The sequence below is a fragment of the Stenella coeruleoalba genome (genome assembly GCF_951394435.1).
Source record: "Stenella coeruleoalba genome assembly, chromosome: 9".
In the NCBI taxonomy this organism is placed as follows: Eukaryota; Metazoa; Chordata; class Mammalia; order Artiodactyla; family Delphinidae; genus Stenella; species Stenella coeruleoalba.
The window spans coordinates 44,459,191-44,474,962 of NC_137155.1; the positions used below are offsets into that span (position 1 = coordinate 44,459,191).

Genomic DNA, 15,772 nt, shown 5'->3' on the forward strand with positions numbered 1-15,772 from the left:
ATTTCTGAGAATACGTTTAGGGAGGTAATGAATAATATAATAAGTTAGGTGCATGAAAGTATTTTTGCCAGTTGCCTGCTTGTCAAAGAAAGGGAATGTAAAGCATCCTTGGGTGGTTTTACAACACACACACACACACACACACACACACACACACACACACACACACACCCCTACACTCACCCGCTTTGTATGGGTCTAAATTGATGCCATCATGTCTTCTTTTTGCTTTGTTAAATACCTGTTGTAAGTCTTTGCACACATTTCATTTATTTGGCTTGTAATTTTGTGCCATATAATATATTTTCCTAAGTCTCGCTGAAATCAAGCAATCACTCTTAAGGACATTTTGCAAAACATTCCAAAGCCCCTTGGAGAAAAGCCAGAGGAGCTGGCTCCGAGTGGGTACAATGCTATATTTGAGAACAACGGCCCTGTTGTTAAACTAGGATGCAAGTCTCGGCCTAAGCTGTGAAAATATACCTGGATTCTGCACCCTATACATCTGGCTTCACTCCAAAGGGCAAAGGCTATCTGAGCTGCTATTTTCTTCCCTAGACTGCATGGTGAAAATGTCAATGGTCAAGGTCAAAGATATTTTCCCCATTGGTTTAACGTATTAATCCGGGAAATCTGAATAGTGAATTTTATTGAGCAATCACTCGCTCTGCAGGGCCATGGAATTTTGACTAAGTTTTTTTCTTGACACAGGGTGATGCTCCAAAAGGGGAACTGGGAGAAAGAGGCCCAGGGGTACGTACACAACTGAAATGTCTTCCTAAGAATGTAATCCCAGGACGCTAAGATTCTGTAATGGATCATTTTGACCCCTGCAATGCAAGTGCAAAAATGATTTATGTCCACGTGTGCTCTTGATGGCTCAGACAGGCAATCAGACAGATTATGATCTTAGAAGTGGAAATGTGAGGAGAAAATACTCTGTCCAAAAGGAGTGATGATGGGACAGGGCGGTCTGCCACATAACATTTCTTGATACTCAAGTTGAGATTTGTGAAAAGCTCAAATAAGAAAAATATTTTGTTTTGCTCCCTGTGTTTTCTTTTTTTTTAATAAAGAGTAAATTAAAATTCTGGGAGCAGAAGAATTACATAATCTCAACTATCCTTTTGTAAATCCAATTCTACAGGCAAAAGAAGAGATTGTTCTAGTTGATTTATTATCTCTATAATTAGAAGATGTCAAGAGATTGTGTGAGAAATAATTATAGTACATTTCTTCTTTTGCATTGTCCTGGAGAACTGCAGCAGTATAGCAAATAGCAGAGAAGTGTACAGTGACTTAAAAGGAGGCTGTGTGGCATTTCTCCTCCCAGCTTTTCCCCTTGGATGAAAGCCCAGGACTCAGACCCAGAGGTTTTAAAAATGGTTCTCTTGGTGTTTTTAACCAATTTCATGAAAAATCCTGATACAAAGTTTGATAATTTCAATGGAAATTCCTTCAGAAATTTGTGTTACTCATTCAGGAAAGACTTCTTAGGTATTTTATATATATAAAGCCTATTGTTATGTGAAAATAAAATTAAGACAGAGCACTTATTTTTGTGAAACGTTCATTATCTCAGAGGAGAGGTAAAACTGCTACAGTATGAAGTGGAATGTCAAAATATTGTAAAAATTTCACACATAAAGTATAATGGGCATTCAGAGGAGACCAGAGCTATCAGGGTAGGTTCTACAGAATGACCCTTGAAGGGTGTAGGACTGAGACAGGTAAAGACAGAACAGGAAAGTGGAAGGGGCAGGCATTCTAGATGGAAAGTGCTGTGAGCAGCAACCAGAGGGGGGCAAAGCGTGGGGAATGGTGAGATGGGGTGCCTAGGGAGGAGTATCGGCAGAGTGGTTGGTCCATGCCGGCTGGAAGCCTGGGCTCTGCAGGGTGATGGGCACCTCCTGAGATTTTAGATGAGGCGTATGGCCCAAGAGCTGTGGATTTGGAAGATTAATCTGGCCTGGCTCTAAAAGCAAAACTGAAGTGGGAACAAGCAGAAGGAAAGAGCATTTTGAAGAAGGTTTGTTGCTACAGGCTGTAGGAGAAGTAACAGGGTCATTAGCTAGAGCCGCTCCAGCCAATGTGAAAGCTGCTGGCCGTGTGTGCTTACCGAGCAGTGGAAAGAGGCTAGCCGGAGTGGAGGTGTGCTGGAGGAATAAACTACACACTGAATTTTTATGACTTAGTACCAAAAAAAGAGATGTAAAATATCTCATCGATAATTTTTTATATTGATCACATGTTAAAATGACAGTTTTGGACCTATTGTGATAAATACAATATATTATTAAAAATTAATTTCACCTGTTCATTCTCGCATTTTTAAGTGGCTGTTAAGGAATTGAAAATGACATAGGTGGCTCACGTTATACTGGACAGAACTGGGCTACAGTGATGACAAAACAGAGAGGAAGAGAACATTGTGAGAACCAGGAAGGCGTAGAAATGAGGGGATGCGGTGACTAGCTCTACCTCAGATGTTCAGCAAGATTTACTGAACACTTGCCATGCGCTGGGCCCTCTTTTAGGTGCCGGGGATATAGAGGTGAGCAAGGTGGAGAGACCCTGTTTCATAAAGCGTTCAACCAACAGACAAACAAGTGAGTAAGAACTCCAGTCAGTGAGAGGCTTATGAAAATATAAAACAGGGTCACTAGGGGGTTCTAGGCAGAAAGAGCAGCAAACACAAAAGCTCTGAGGCAGGAGCAAGCTTGGTGGGCCCAGGAAATGCAAAGAGAGACAGAGTTTGAGGAAGAGTGGCGAGGGAGATGAGGCTATGGGGTAGGCAGGGTCTAGATCACACAGCGCCTTGTTGGTCAGGGTCAGGAGAGTGGATCTAAAACTAAGTGCCCTGGAAGCTGTTGGAGGATTTTAACTGGTTGGATTAAAAGAATGGAAGGGGCAAGTTGAGAGCAAAGATGATTATAAATTTTGATTCTGTATGATTTGAAATATGATGGTACCATTCATAGAAATAGGGAAGTCAGAAGCAAATTTTGCAGAGACCAATGAGTGCAGTGCTGAATATCTCAAATTTGAATATTTCAAAACTAGTAAGTAAGGTGCCCTGAAAGGAAGAAAGGGGAGATCAACCAAACAATAAATTGACCAGAGAGTTAGGAAAACAAAACAAAAACCAAAAAACAGGAAAAAGAGTATACTATAAAAAGTAATATTCCTTTATTTTTGTAAACTGTATTGGCCCCTTCCGAAATACAGTCTTAACGCTCTTAACATAAAATAATGACAGAATTTTCAATATGGTGGTATATTATAAGCAGTGGAGGGCACCCCAAAATTCCTGAGATTGAAAGTCCAGTCTTTTTTAGTGCTGCAGACATGAACTGTTTTTATAAAGAACCCCAATTTAACTATCTTAATGTGGCCTTTAATTTCAAGCACAATACTAAACATAAAACCGTTTATGTGAATAAGTATTTCCGACACGGATTAAATTGTAGTGTAACAATTTTTTTGACTAGTTTTACTTTTATTTTCAGTTTCTCAGTGATTGCACATTTGGGGAGAAGTGCTAAAGAATTCCTTTTTACCTTTTGTAAAAAAGTCATACACAGCAAAATTTTGTACTCTGACTCACAAGTAACTACAATCACAGCTTGTTTATTTCATTGGTTTCTCCAGCTCACTTAAAAGATATCTTACAATTCTATTTTCATACATAGAAACTAGTTGTATGAAAAAGACATGTGATCATATTAGAAAAAGGCTTGCTGTAGCTTAAAGTTGGTAATTTACCAGCCTGTTTAATATTCAGTATTGTGTTACTTAAAGGGTTTATGGGCAGCGACACAATGGAGAAGGCTGTGCAGAATTCCCAAGAGTGACATACAAGAGAAGCAGAAGCACTGGCCCCTTATTTAGCCTGAGATAAAATATAGTAACTTAAAGGTCACTGTCTCACTAAGGTTGACAAAGGAACCATTCATTTCCCGATGTTCTGTATTCTAGACCGAATTTGAAAGGAGTATCATGATGGATATAAATATTTACAGACATTTTAAAGGCCATTATCTCAGCTCAGTTTCAAAGCCAATTTTTCTAAACCGTCTCTGTGAAGCATCCTCAGCTGTGACAGTTCACAGTTTAAAAGTCAATATAACAATTTTGAAAGCACTATTATAGGTCGTCACTTCTACAATGAGATTCAGTGTATAGTTTCTCCTTTAGCTTTGGACCAAAGGGTAAGAAATTGGGTTTGAAAAAATATGTGGAACTGAGAACAGAAGGTAATAAAAGGAAAAAATAGGTTCTTTTCTTCCCCCTACTATTGCACATTCCCTAAGTGCAGAGAGAAGTGGAAGACCTTACCTTTATACGGTCCTAATTTCCAAGACTATACAGATGTGTTTTGTTGTACTTTATAAATGAAAAACATCAACTACTTCCTCCAACTATGCCTTCTAATATCACATTTTACTTCTCTTTTCTTTTTTAATTAGGGAATCCCTGGGTACAAGAGTGAGAAGGTAAGTTGGTAACAACAAATAGATCAGAATTTCATAAAGAAAAACAGCAACGTAACTGTATTTATATACTTAATAAAAGTTATTTTCCTTTATTTTTGTAAGTCTGGATTCCCAAATTCCTAAGTATATTCTCAACACTGTTAGCATAAAATAATAATAGAACTTAAGATACAGGTGTATGTTATAAAGGATGGAAGGAAGCCTAAGATTCCTGAGAATCCAGCCTCTCTTAGTCCTGCAAATACGAATTCTTTTAATAGAGAACCCCAGTTTAATGGTCATGCAATACGGGTATCAAGATCAAAAGTTTCTATGTACAAATGGATGCAGCAATACTACAATTATGCTGCTGCCTTGGTGCTTAACTTCCTATGAAATGTAGACACAAGACCCTCTCATGGGGCAAAGAGGATCTATCCTGGTTAAGCAGTAAAGAATTACTTAGTCCATTCCATCAGGCACCTGGGTAGAGCTTGCAGGGGCAGTAAATTTGACAAAGGTTATGAGTTGGTAGATTATTTTATTATTCTTTGCAAATTACCAATTAGGAAATCAAACTGTTTCCAAAGAAATTAACACGTTAGACTGGGGCTCAGGAATCTTCGAGAGGGTTCAGTGGTTCATAAGTTTAAGCCACTATTATTATATGCTCTCTATTATCAGATTTTTCTGTCTGAAATCAGAACATAGCCCTCATCATTCATTCTGTCCTACAACCCTCAGACCTGGGCAAGAGGCATGCACTTTACAGGGTCCTGCTCTGGGTCTCCTCCATCCTCCTCATTCATGAGGGAGCCAGGTGTCTGCAGAGTGAGAGGCCCATGTCCCCTTCTCCTGCATCATGCTTTGGGTAACCAAGCCCCTAGAAGTCCCTGCAAAATGGTCTGAGCCTGCTTCAAAGGCACACACGAACCTCCTTCCCATGTCCATCTTCTCCCTAGGCCTGAGGGAAACCAAATGGAAGCTTTGTTGGGGCAGGAGGGGGCTTTGTTGTGCTGTCTGTGGCACCATCACAGACACATACAGCTCCTTTGGCTGTGGGAGGAGCTGGAAGTGGGAGGTAAACTGAGAACTGGGCTGTGGGCTGTGGGCATGGGCCTCCCACATGCACCTCTGAAGAATTCCAAAATTCTCTAACTTTTTACTCCTTTTGGAGATATATTTGTCAAGAAAGGAAGCCAGAACATGACTAGTTTATTAGCTCGATTTGGAACTTTCAGCTACTTAGATAGGTGGTATTTGGGCCCCTGCTTATACTCTTGTTCTGGGCCCTGTAAACATTAGGGGTGAAACTACACACAGGCATATAAATATATCCCTAAACACTGGAAATGTTAGGTCGAAAAGGGGAAGAGTGTAAGAAATGCCATGATTCTGTACTTTGCCGTCAGAACCTGGATAACTCAATATCTTAGAGTGTCTGTTTCTTCATCCATATAGAACTGGATTAATACAAGCCTCCCTAATTTACAGGGTGGTTGGAGAATCAAATAGAATAATGGATGTGACAATGTATTTTAAATTATTTGCTGGTCTATAAACATACGGTGCTATTATAAAGAGATAGGGAACAAGTGATAATATGGGAAAGTTAAAAAACTTTCATGATTGTAAAACTGTCTTATATATATAGTTGAAGAAAATTTTCCATGCCACCACCATTTTGATTTATACAGTATGCTAATTATCAACACCAGGAAACTGTGTATTTTTTTTTTTTTGAAAAGATTCACTTAAACTTCTGGGAAATTATAGATTCACTGGAGGGGCCCTCGTTTGGAAAATACAAGCTGTCGGAGCAAAATGACCCTGAACCGTCGACATTCAAACCAGAATTTCACCAGGATAAACAGCGTCAGAAATCGAGGCTAGGAACAGAGCTAATCTGTTCAGTTTTTTCTGAAGCACTTGCTCTTGGGAACTTTGTAACTCTGACCATGCCACAGGGATTACTGAGCCCATCAAAAAAGAAAACGCCTTTGCAGAGGCGAATAACATGAGTACAGTATCTTCATTCATGGGAATCTGCCCCCATGCCGATGCTGTTCCTCAGGACCCTATAGCTAACAAATCTGTCTGGACAAATGGAACGTGAACTCTAGCCCAAAGAATTTTGAGCATATTTATGGTACTTTTCTGTTTTATATTTTGGTGGTTGACTCATTGTATTTCCATCCAACATTCTTCAATTAATTGCTTTCTAATTGATTCTTCAAGAGCGATTTTCCATTTACATTCAGCAATAAATGTTCAACTTGTTTTAAGTGAAAGCTCAGTTTTTCCTGGGTCAGTTTGACTCACAATATGATGTGGAGAGAGAACAGATGGCTTTTGGTTTTTTTTAACTTTTTATTTTATATTGGAGTATAGCCGATTAACAATGTTGTGATAGTTTCAAGTGCACAGCAAAGGGAGTCAGCCATACGTATGCATGTATCCATTCTCCCCCAAACTCCCCTCCCATCCAGGCTGTCACATAACACTGAGCAGAGTTCCCTGTGCTATACAGTAGGTCCTTGTTGGTTATCCATTTTAAATATAGCAGTGTGTACATGTTGATCCCAAACTCCCTGACTATCCCTTCCCCCTACCCTTCACCCCGGTAACCATAAACAGATTGCTTTTGAATAGAGACATAGCTGGATCTAAAAATTGTACCTCCCTCTTGCCTGTCCCCCGTGCCAGCAATACTCCATGCAGGACCCTAGGCAGAAGTGTCAGGTTAGTGGAAAGTAACTTGAAGACCATGGCAGTGTACCCTGTTCAGCTTTGGGTGGCTGAGGGAGAACACGGACTTGGGAGCCTAACAGACTCAAGCATGTGGTCATGGGCAAGATACTTAATCTCTCTGAGCCTCACTTGCCTTGTGTATGAATGGAGATACATACACCTTGCAAGGCTGTTGTGGTGATCACCAATAACGTCAAGACTTTGGCACATACTCTGCATCCATAACTGGTGGTCACAATTATGATATTCCTTCTCAGAGCAAAGTGTGGTCTGCACGTTGGCAGTCATTCTGTGAACTATTTGTTGCTATTCTGTGATGAGATGAAGCTTGCACAAGAATATAAGTCCACTGTATCACTAAACATACTGCTTAGCTCAGCTGACATTTATTTTTCATAGCAAGACTTCCCTAATGAAGGAGGCAGGGCAGTGATGAACATTCTAGTGCAAGTTCCTTATGTAGTGGCACTTTGAGTTGCATGCTTTAGAGGAGCACAGAGATAATAAGCAGCAGCAGAAACAGAAACTAGTAGTGAGGACACCAGCCTAGGAGTCATTGGCTGGCATGGACATTTACATAAATCATTTAACCCCCCCAACTGAACTGCCCTATCTTAAAAATATGAATTGCTTCGAGGCTCAGAAAAAATATAGATATGTATGAATACACTTTGAAAAGTCTAACTTCAGTTGTTTTTCTAATTGACCTTGTTCCTTGTTAGTTCTAATTATTAGAAGTCTTGAAAGTCTGATATAGTGGATTTGTATTCAGAGGCCCCAATTCTCATTCTATCTGAGCAAGTTACTTAACCTTTTTAAATCACAAATTTTCAATCTGTGAAACTGGGCTAATAATATCTACCTCAGACAGTTAATGTCAGATTAACTGACATAATGTCTGTAAAATAACATTAATAATAAAGAGGAAAGCATAATTTAAATGTTAATTTGTTTTCCCGTTAGTATTCCAGGAAAGGCAGGACAGCAGTCTGTGGTGATGGAAAACACACAGCATGCTTGTCGCCATGCCCAACTCTCTCTCTCACCGCAGACCTTGATCATTCATCATGGCTCCTTTCTCCACCAAGTCTGGACATGCTCTCAGAATCTCTCTCTCACAGTTCTCTAGGCAAACACTACTAATTGATCAAAGTTGGTGCTCAGGCTGGAGCATGTGGTGTTGTGGAAAGAATAGGGACACGGAGTCTGAGTAGACCTGGGCTGAGACCTGATTCTTCTTACTAGCTCTAGGATGGAGCAAAGTTACCTTGTTGAGCTTAAGTTTCCTCATTTATAAAATAAGATGAAGGTGAAGGGGATTATGAGGTGCAAACTGCCAGTTATAAAATAAATAAGTCACAGGGATGTAATGTACAGCACAGGGAATATAGACAATATTTTGTAGTAACTTTGGATGGTGTGTAATCTATAAAAATATTGAATCGCTATGTTGTACACCTGAAACTAATATGATATTGCAAGTCAACTATACTTCAATAAGAAAAGACATCTATGGATCAAATTGAAAAAAAAGGAATTGTAAAACTAATCTCATTGGGGTATAGTGTGGATTCAATTAAATCACATATGCAAAGGGTACATAAAATATGGTAGATGCTCATTAAACCTTAGTTTCTTTCCTCTTAATTTGATCCATGTCTCAAAAATGTTAAACCTCATTAGGTGGTATCACTAATTTGATTGTGTTAAGAATGACTCATGGGTAAAAATTTTCAGAGTTCAATGCCCAAACAACCCACAGTATTGAGGATAAAACTGTGTATAACTCATCAGACTGCTCATGTCATAAGATTCTGCTGGGAATCTTTTAAAAAGAATCCGAACACTGAATGACTGCAAATGTCTTCTTATTTCATGTATTCATTTTTTTAGGGTGAACGTGGAGAATGCAGTAAGCCAGGAATAAAAGGTAACAAAGTAAGGAACTTGTTTTTAAAATGCTAACAGCTGTGATCCCTTTGGGACTGAGTTTCCTTAAGAAGAAATTCCTGGATTCATTATGTTGCTCTCACTACTGGAATTAGAGAGTCATCGGCTCAATTTTCACATCTGTAAAACATGAAGCAAAAAACAAATCCATCCCTAACTTTATTTAATGGAGCCCCCAAAGGCCTTTCTTACGGACCATTAAGACTTTGCCTTGTGGCACCCTAACCTTTGAGGCCAGGCCCACTAAATGTTATGGTGAAAAGAATAACTTAACTAGCAAAGTCAATTCAAGCTCCAGTTGGGTCAAAGGAGAATTGTTTTCCAGATGTAAACGCTGAGAACAAGCACCTTCCAAAGTAGAGTGAAGAACTCTATGAAATAGGTTAATGAAATACTTTTCAGTAATGTGGAAGAACTAGACACAGATAAGGATTTGAACATGCAGCAAGCCACAGAAATTGGGTAGTTATTTACCTTTCATTAAAAAATAAATATGAATAAAATATGTAAACTGGAGACAATATTAAATGTTAAGGAGTTCCTTAATGGACCAGAAATACATAGAGAGTATATTTGAAACATGATAAAGGGTCCAAAAAAGTAGAGTAAAAGTAAATCGTTTTCATTATAGTTAAGAACTGTTACCAGCATGCCACCAAGATACCAAAGTCTTTCAATATCTATCTTTTAATTATGGGAAGAGTCAAGGAGAGAAAACGAGGAGGAAGGTGAAAAGAAAAGGATAAAATAGTGACACTGGCCTATGTAACTAAACACTTTAAATAGGTTGAGACTTTCTGAAAGCTTTTAAACTACTGTAGAGTTAAAGGTCAGATGAATCTGAAAAATGTAGGCTTGGTAATTATCTCTGGACAAAATGAAAGGTGTGATAATGAATGGATTCTTCCTGGAGAATAACTGAAAACGGGAGACGGACATAGACTTGAAAATACAGAAGAATGGACACACTGAACAAAAATGAGTCAAAAAACAACTGGAGACACTATTTGAAATAAAAATGGCTGACAAAGATTCAACACAGTTCATTGACTAAGATGGCAGGGATTGTTAAATGCCCTATTATTTTCTGTGCTAAAAAGAAAGAAAAAATACTGCCCATTAGAAATGTAAGGTGCAACTGATTGTACGATGTATCCCAATTTCAGAGATGTAAAAATCTGAAAAAATGCATGTCTAAGGTCAATGAAATATAGTGCGCTTGATGTGAAGAGTTCATGTAAGTTTACACATAAAACGTACAAAGAACACAAAGCAACATAAAAGAGGAAATATAAATGGGTAATAAATGAAAAAATTATCCAAACACATAAGCAACCAGGTAAGTAAAATTAAAACATTAAAATATTACTTCACCTATCAAATTAGCAAGCACTGAGATAATATATAATACTCAGTATTGATGGAGATATTGTAAGATGAAGATGCACTTTCTATACTCAGGTAGTGAGAATGGAAATCTGAACAAAATTTATGGAGGAAATTTTTACTTTTTCTTTCCATATATGGTGTGAGAGACAAAAGAGGGTGAATGAGAGCCTTAAATGTGCTTACAGTCTCTGTGTCAGTCATCTTCTTCTAGGAAATTATCCTTAGGAATGAATCAGAAGTTGAACAAAGATTTATACACAAAGTTATTCACTATACTATTGTTAACAATAGAAATAATCAGAAACAACTTAAGCGTCAAAACTAGAGAAATGAGTAGCTATGACAGAATCATATTCTTGGATATTATTCAGTTTACTAAGAGTTTTTAATGACATGGAAAAATATTTTTGATAGAATGGAAGGCCAGATAAGTAGGATACAAAATTGGATATACACTTTGATAAAATTATTTAAAGAAAGACCTACTGGATGAAATAATAATATTGGATGAAAATATGCCTAAAATGTTAACATCTGTTGCTGTTAGAAATTTACTTTTTTCTATAATTGTCAAGGTATGTCTATTATAAACAGGTTACATTTTGGTAATCAGAAAAAAAGTGGAAATCTGAGAAAAGAGAGACTAGATAATATTATACTGTCACAAAAACAAACTTTAAAGGGCTTCCTAGTTATGGGACATATTGAAATATTTTCTTTTAGAAGAGTGTTGAGTATAAGTTGTGTTTTGCCAAGTTCTATGTATTGAAGATGGGCAAGAGAGTGATCTAGACATTGTGGAAACTCACAAAATTTTTTTTTAATTTATTTATTTTTAGCTGCACTGGGTGTTTGATACTGCTCACAGGCTTTCTCTAGTTGCGTCGAGCGGGGGCTACTATTTGTAGTGGTGTGCAGGCTTCTCATTGCGGTGGTTTATCCTGTTGCGGAGCCCGGGCTCTAGGCGCACGGGCTTCAGTAGTTGTGGCACGTGGGCTCTATAGTTGTGACATGGGGGCTCTAGAGCGTAGGCTCAGTAGTCGTGGCACACGGGCTTAGTTGCTCTGCGGCACGTGGGATCTTCCCAGGCCAGGGCTCGAACCCGTGTCCCCTGCACTGGCAGGAGGATTCTTAACCACTGCGCCACCAGGGAAGCCCACTAAATTGTTAATTTAACTGACATTGCCTTGCTGAAAGGAAACAATATTCCAACAAGTTTGTTGCTTTCTAAGGATTCTTAAGAAATACATTTTTAAAATTCTGATCAAAATGTCAATATACAGGCAAAGGACTTAACCTAAAATTGTGTTTTCATGGAGTTTGTTTACTAGAGAAAAGTTTACTAACAAGTTGGCTTGTTAATTAGGGTCGTTTTGTTAACAGTGAATTTGTTGGCTTTGATGTTTGCATAACCTGGGAAGACTGGCCATTACTGGGAACACAGTTCCTTCTCTTTCCACGTAAAATCATTGCAAATTGAATGGATATTTAGAGCAACTTACCATTCATTTTATTCCACAGGGATCCCCAGTGCCAAGTGGACCAAAGGGACCCGGAGGACTTCAGGTAAAGAGGCGAAAACCAAATCTAAGTCTGTATTAGAATACCTAGGGAGCTTTGGAAATCTCTGTGCCCACATGCACCCTCTACCAATTCAGTCAGAATGTCCAGGGATTGGAGTCAGGCATCAGTATTTTTCAAGATTCTCAGGTGATTCCAATGTGAGACAAAGTCTGGAGGCTGGTGCTCTAATATTTTGAATAACTAACGCAGGCTCCTTCAAAGATAGGTGCCGGCAGGTGAGTCTACTTAGTGAGTAGCTGAAGGGATAAAAGTTAAAAAATTAGAGTTTAGGAAGATGAATAAAATCAAAGCATTTAGGGCTTCCCTGGTGGCGCAGTGGTTGAGAGTCCACCTGCCGATGCAGGGGACACGGGTTCGTGCCCCGGTCCGGGAAGATCCCACATGCCGCAGAGCGGCTGGGCCCGTGTGCCACGGCCGCTGAGCTTGCACGTCCGGAGCCTGTGCTCCGCAACGGAAGAGGCCACAACAGTGTGAGGCCCGCGTATCGCAAAAAAAAAAAAAAAAGTCAAAGCAGTCAAAAGCAGGATGTAACAATGTTGGCATTGCTGCTCTAATGCAGTAGGAAAAGCTATGCATTTTATCTAAATTACAGCATCTGTATTGTTCCATCATGATAAGCAGTAACTGCTCAATAACACGGAATGATTCTTTAAAGCATTTATTTTAGACTTATCCCAGGGATTTCAGAAAATAATTGGATCCGTTTTTCCAGTCTGGGGACTTGCCTTGTCTAAAGCTGTAATGGGAAGAGGGTGTGTATATGTGTGAAGAACTAATTTCAGCATTTCAAAAAGTCTACTGAAAATTATACCTTTACCCCAAATTTCCTAGATGGCACCTAGTTGACCATCAACGCCTTTGCTCTGGTCTGAAATTGTGTCAGGACAGGGGAGTAACTCTGATTATCACAGGTCATTGGAAACTCCAACTTACATATATATGCCTTAGATATATATTTTTAAAGTTGCTGTTTATTCTTTCCAAAAAGGGGTCCAGCACAGGAATAATGTTGGAAACGCAGGTTTAAAAAACAAACACCTCATTAATAAATGTTTGCTCTCAGTCTAGGTACTATTTTAGAAGCTGTGTGTTTGACACAAGGAATTTTATCTCATTCCATTTCTCAATCGTGTGTAACCCCAACTTAACTCTGACTTAGATAGTCTGACTTCTAACTCCAGGATCTCTAGGGACCCTAATGAATGATTCATTCCTGATTGGCCTTCTGTACACAGAACTAATTCTTGGTTTTCATCTTGGAGCAGGGCATTACTGGACTTCCAGGGGATCCAGGCCCAAAGGGGTTTCAAGGCAATAAGGTAATCATACCCGTTGATTATAGACAGGCAGAGTGCCTTTCCCCTAGTGAGCTATGGTAATACACGTTTTTATTAGGCAGAAGTCAATGGATTCTTTGAGGACGAATCTTTGGAAATACATAATAACCTGCAGGTGTTATACACAGAATCATGTTTAAGTACATGCAGGAAGTCAGTGTCATAGTCTTTTCATTTATTATGATTATTTTATTCAAAGGGGCATTATTAAATATAAGCCATTATTTTTGCAGTGTTTCCATCTTACTCCTGCCCTTTTAGTCATTTTATGACTCACTAGAAACTGAAAAGTAGTAATAAGCAACACAATTCAAATCACTCTATTTCCCACAGGTAATGTCAACTCAATACATAGTTTATAAGAGAAGGGGATTTATAACTGTCATACCAACAAAAATTAAACTTTTTTAAATTGTGAGGGTGTAGTCTCTATCAATACCAGCCTTGTAATGTCATTCCACAGGTAACCAGGCAAGATGTATAGGGAGGGATTGAAAAAGAGCCAGATGGAACCAAAAGTTGAGATAGAAGGGATCTTTATCTTTAAAAGACCTGTTTATAAGACTCCGTTTTCCAGTGGGAGTGGCCATTAATTTGCTGAAAACAAGCGTTTTAGTGCCTTTTTAACGCTTCTCAGTGCTTAGTAAATTCCACAGATATAGTAAATATCTAATAAACGGAGTTAGTGACTGGAGATCTGTGGAATTTGTGGCAGTAATAACAGCAGACAGTACTGTCCCCAGAGGACCCTAGATAAAGCCAATCTTTTAAGGGTGCTATTAAATTTAAGTTGTGGGGAGCAGTTGGGTTACTTGACTGTTCTTTTTTCCAGAGAGAGGTAAGGGAGTGACACGTATACTATTTTTAATGACATAATGACAATGTGTGATTTCCTGGGGCAGTTTTAATTGGCAAATTAAAATAGAATGAGCTTCTCAGTGGGCGTGTGCTTAAGGTTGTCTGGGGAAACTGTCTTTTCCAGTCCTTGCCTATGATAAATTCTCTCTGGGCGGAAGAACTGGCTCTTCTGAATACTGAGTAGAAGTTTTTGCAAAATTGCTTTGGCTGTAGGTAAAATCCTGCAGCAAGGAAAAGAAAATATTTTGACAGTCCACACTTATTTCTAGGATCCTTTGGTTACCTAAGTTGATAATTTTCACATGTTTGTGAAAAAGAGGCTTAAAATCAGGGATCAGGTTTGGAGTTTGCAACAGTGATAGAATTATAGATTGTTTGAGCCACAAGGGATATTAGAAATCATACTGGCCCAAAGTTTTCATTTTGGAAAATGAGAAGTCTGGAAATCAGGGCGTCTGCGGAGGTGCTGGGCTGGGAGCAGGGCACGCAGCTTCGGGAGATGGGTGATGTCAGTTCATAAAAACGTGTCATCGTTTGATCAATTCTCTTCATGTCTTATACAATTACTACTCAGATTTTTCTTTTAAAGTGGATTTATTTCCACAGAATTTAGCTTTTAATTCTAAGAATGCATTAATTCTTAGAATAAATAATGAGTCAAGTGTATTGGGGGAGGCTGTAATTTTCTGACATAACACTTCATGCTCGACTTTCACATCATCATCATAAAAGGAGTCACTCTTCCAAAGGTATCTGAGGACTTCAACTTTCCAAGGGCCTCTCTTTTAAAAAATTCTTTTTTTCAAAAATTTTGGTGAAGATATTTAACGTAAAATTATCACAGGTTTAAAATCACAAAATTCACTGCCAGGTGAACACAAAAAATTCGTTGTCAGTTAAAAAGATGTCAGTATCTAAAGAATATTGGGGGGCTTCCCTAGTGGCACAGTGGTTGACAGTCCGCCTGCCGATGCAGGGGACACGGGTTCATGCCCTGGTCCGGGAAGATCCCACATGCTGCGGAGCGGCTGGGCCCGTGAGCCATGGCCGCTGAGCCTGCGCGTCCGGAGCCTGTGCTCCGCAACAGGAGAGGCCACAACAGTGAGAGGCCCGCGTACCACAAAAAAAAAAAAAAAAAAAAAAGAATATTGGGGGTTCTTGGTAGGGAGTGAGATGGGAGTAAGCTTCTCATTTTTCTCCTAGTTATATTTTTGTCTTAATGTCACAGATTTAATGGTCTCTTGACTGTTACTTGGAGACTATTACTAATTTCTACCCCTCTTTGGATCTGTCAACCAGAGACGCATGTCACATTCATTAATTGTCTTAGGTTTTATACATTTATTCTTGTATTGTCTTAAAAGTCAGGTTTCAGGGAATGGCTTCATCTTGCATCCCAGAATGTACTTCTAAATCTTAAAAACTTAA

General features: G+C 38.9%; 1 protein-coding gene across 1 annotated transcript in view; it reads left to right on the forward strand.

Moving 5' to 3' along the window:
• The window catches only part of COL28A1 (collagen type XXVIII alpha 1 chain), a gene marked incomplete at both ends in the record, with an annotated part of 159,483 nt that overhangs the window by 12,456 nt on the left and 131,255 nt on the right, over positions 1 to 15,772 (forward strand). Inside the window, 5 exon segments of the mRNA XM_079932578.1 lie at positions 712 to 753; positions 4,470 to 4,496; positions 9,120 to 9,164; positions 12,087 to 12,131; positions 13,415 to 13,468. Coding sequence (XP_079788704.1) covers positions 712 to 753; positions 4,470 to 4,496; positions 9,120 to 9,164; positions 12,087 to 12,131; positions 13,415 to 13,468 — 213 coding nt within the window.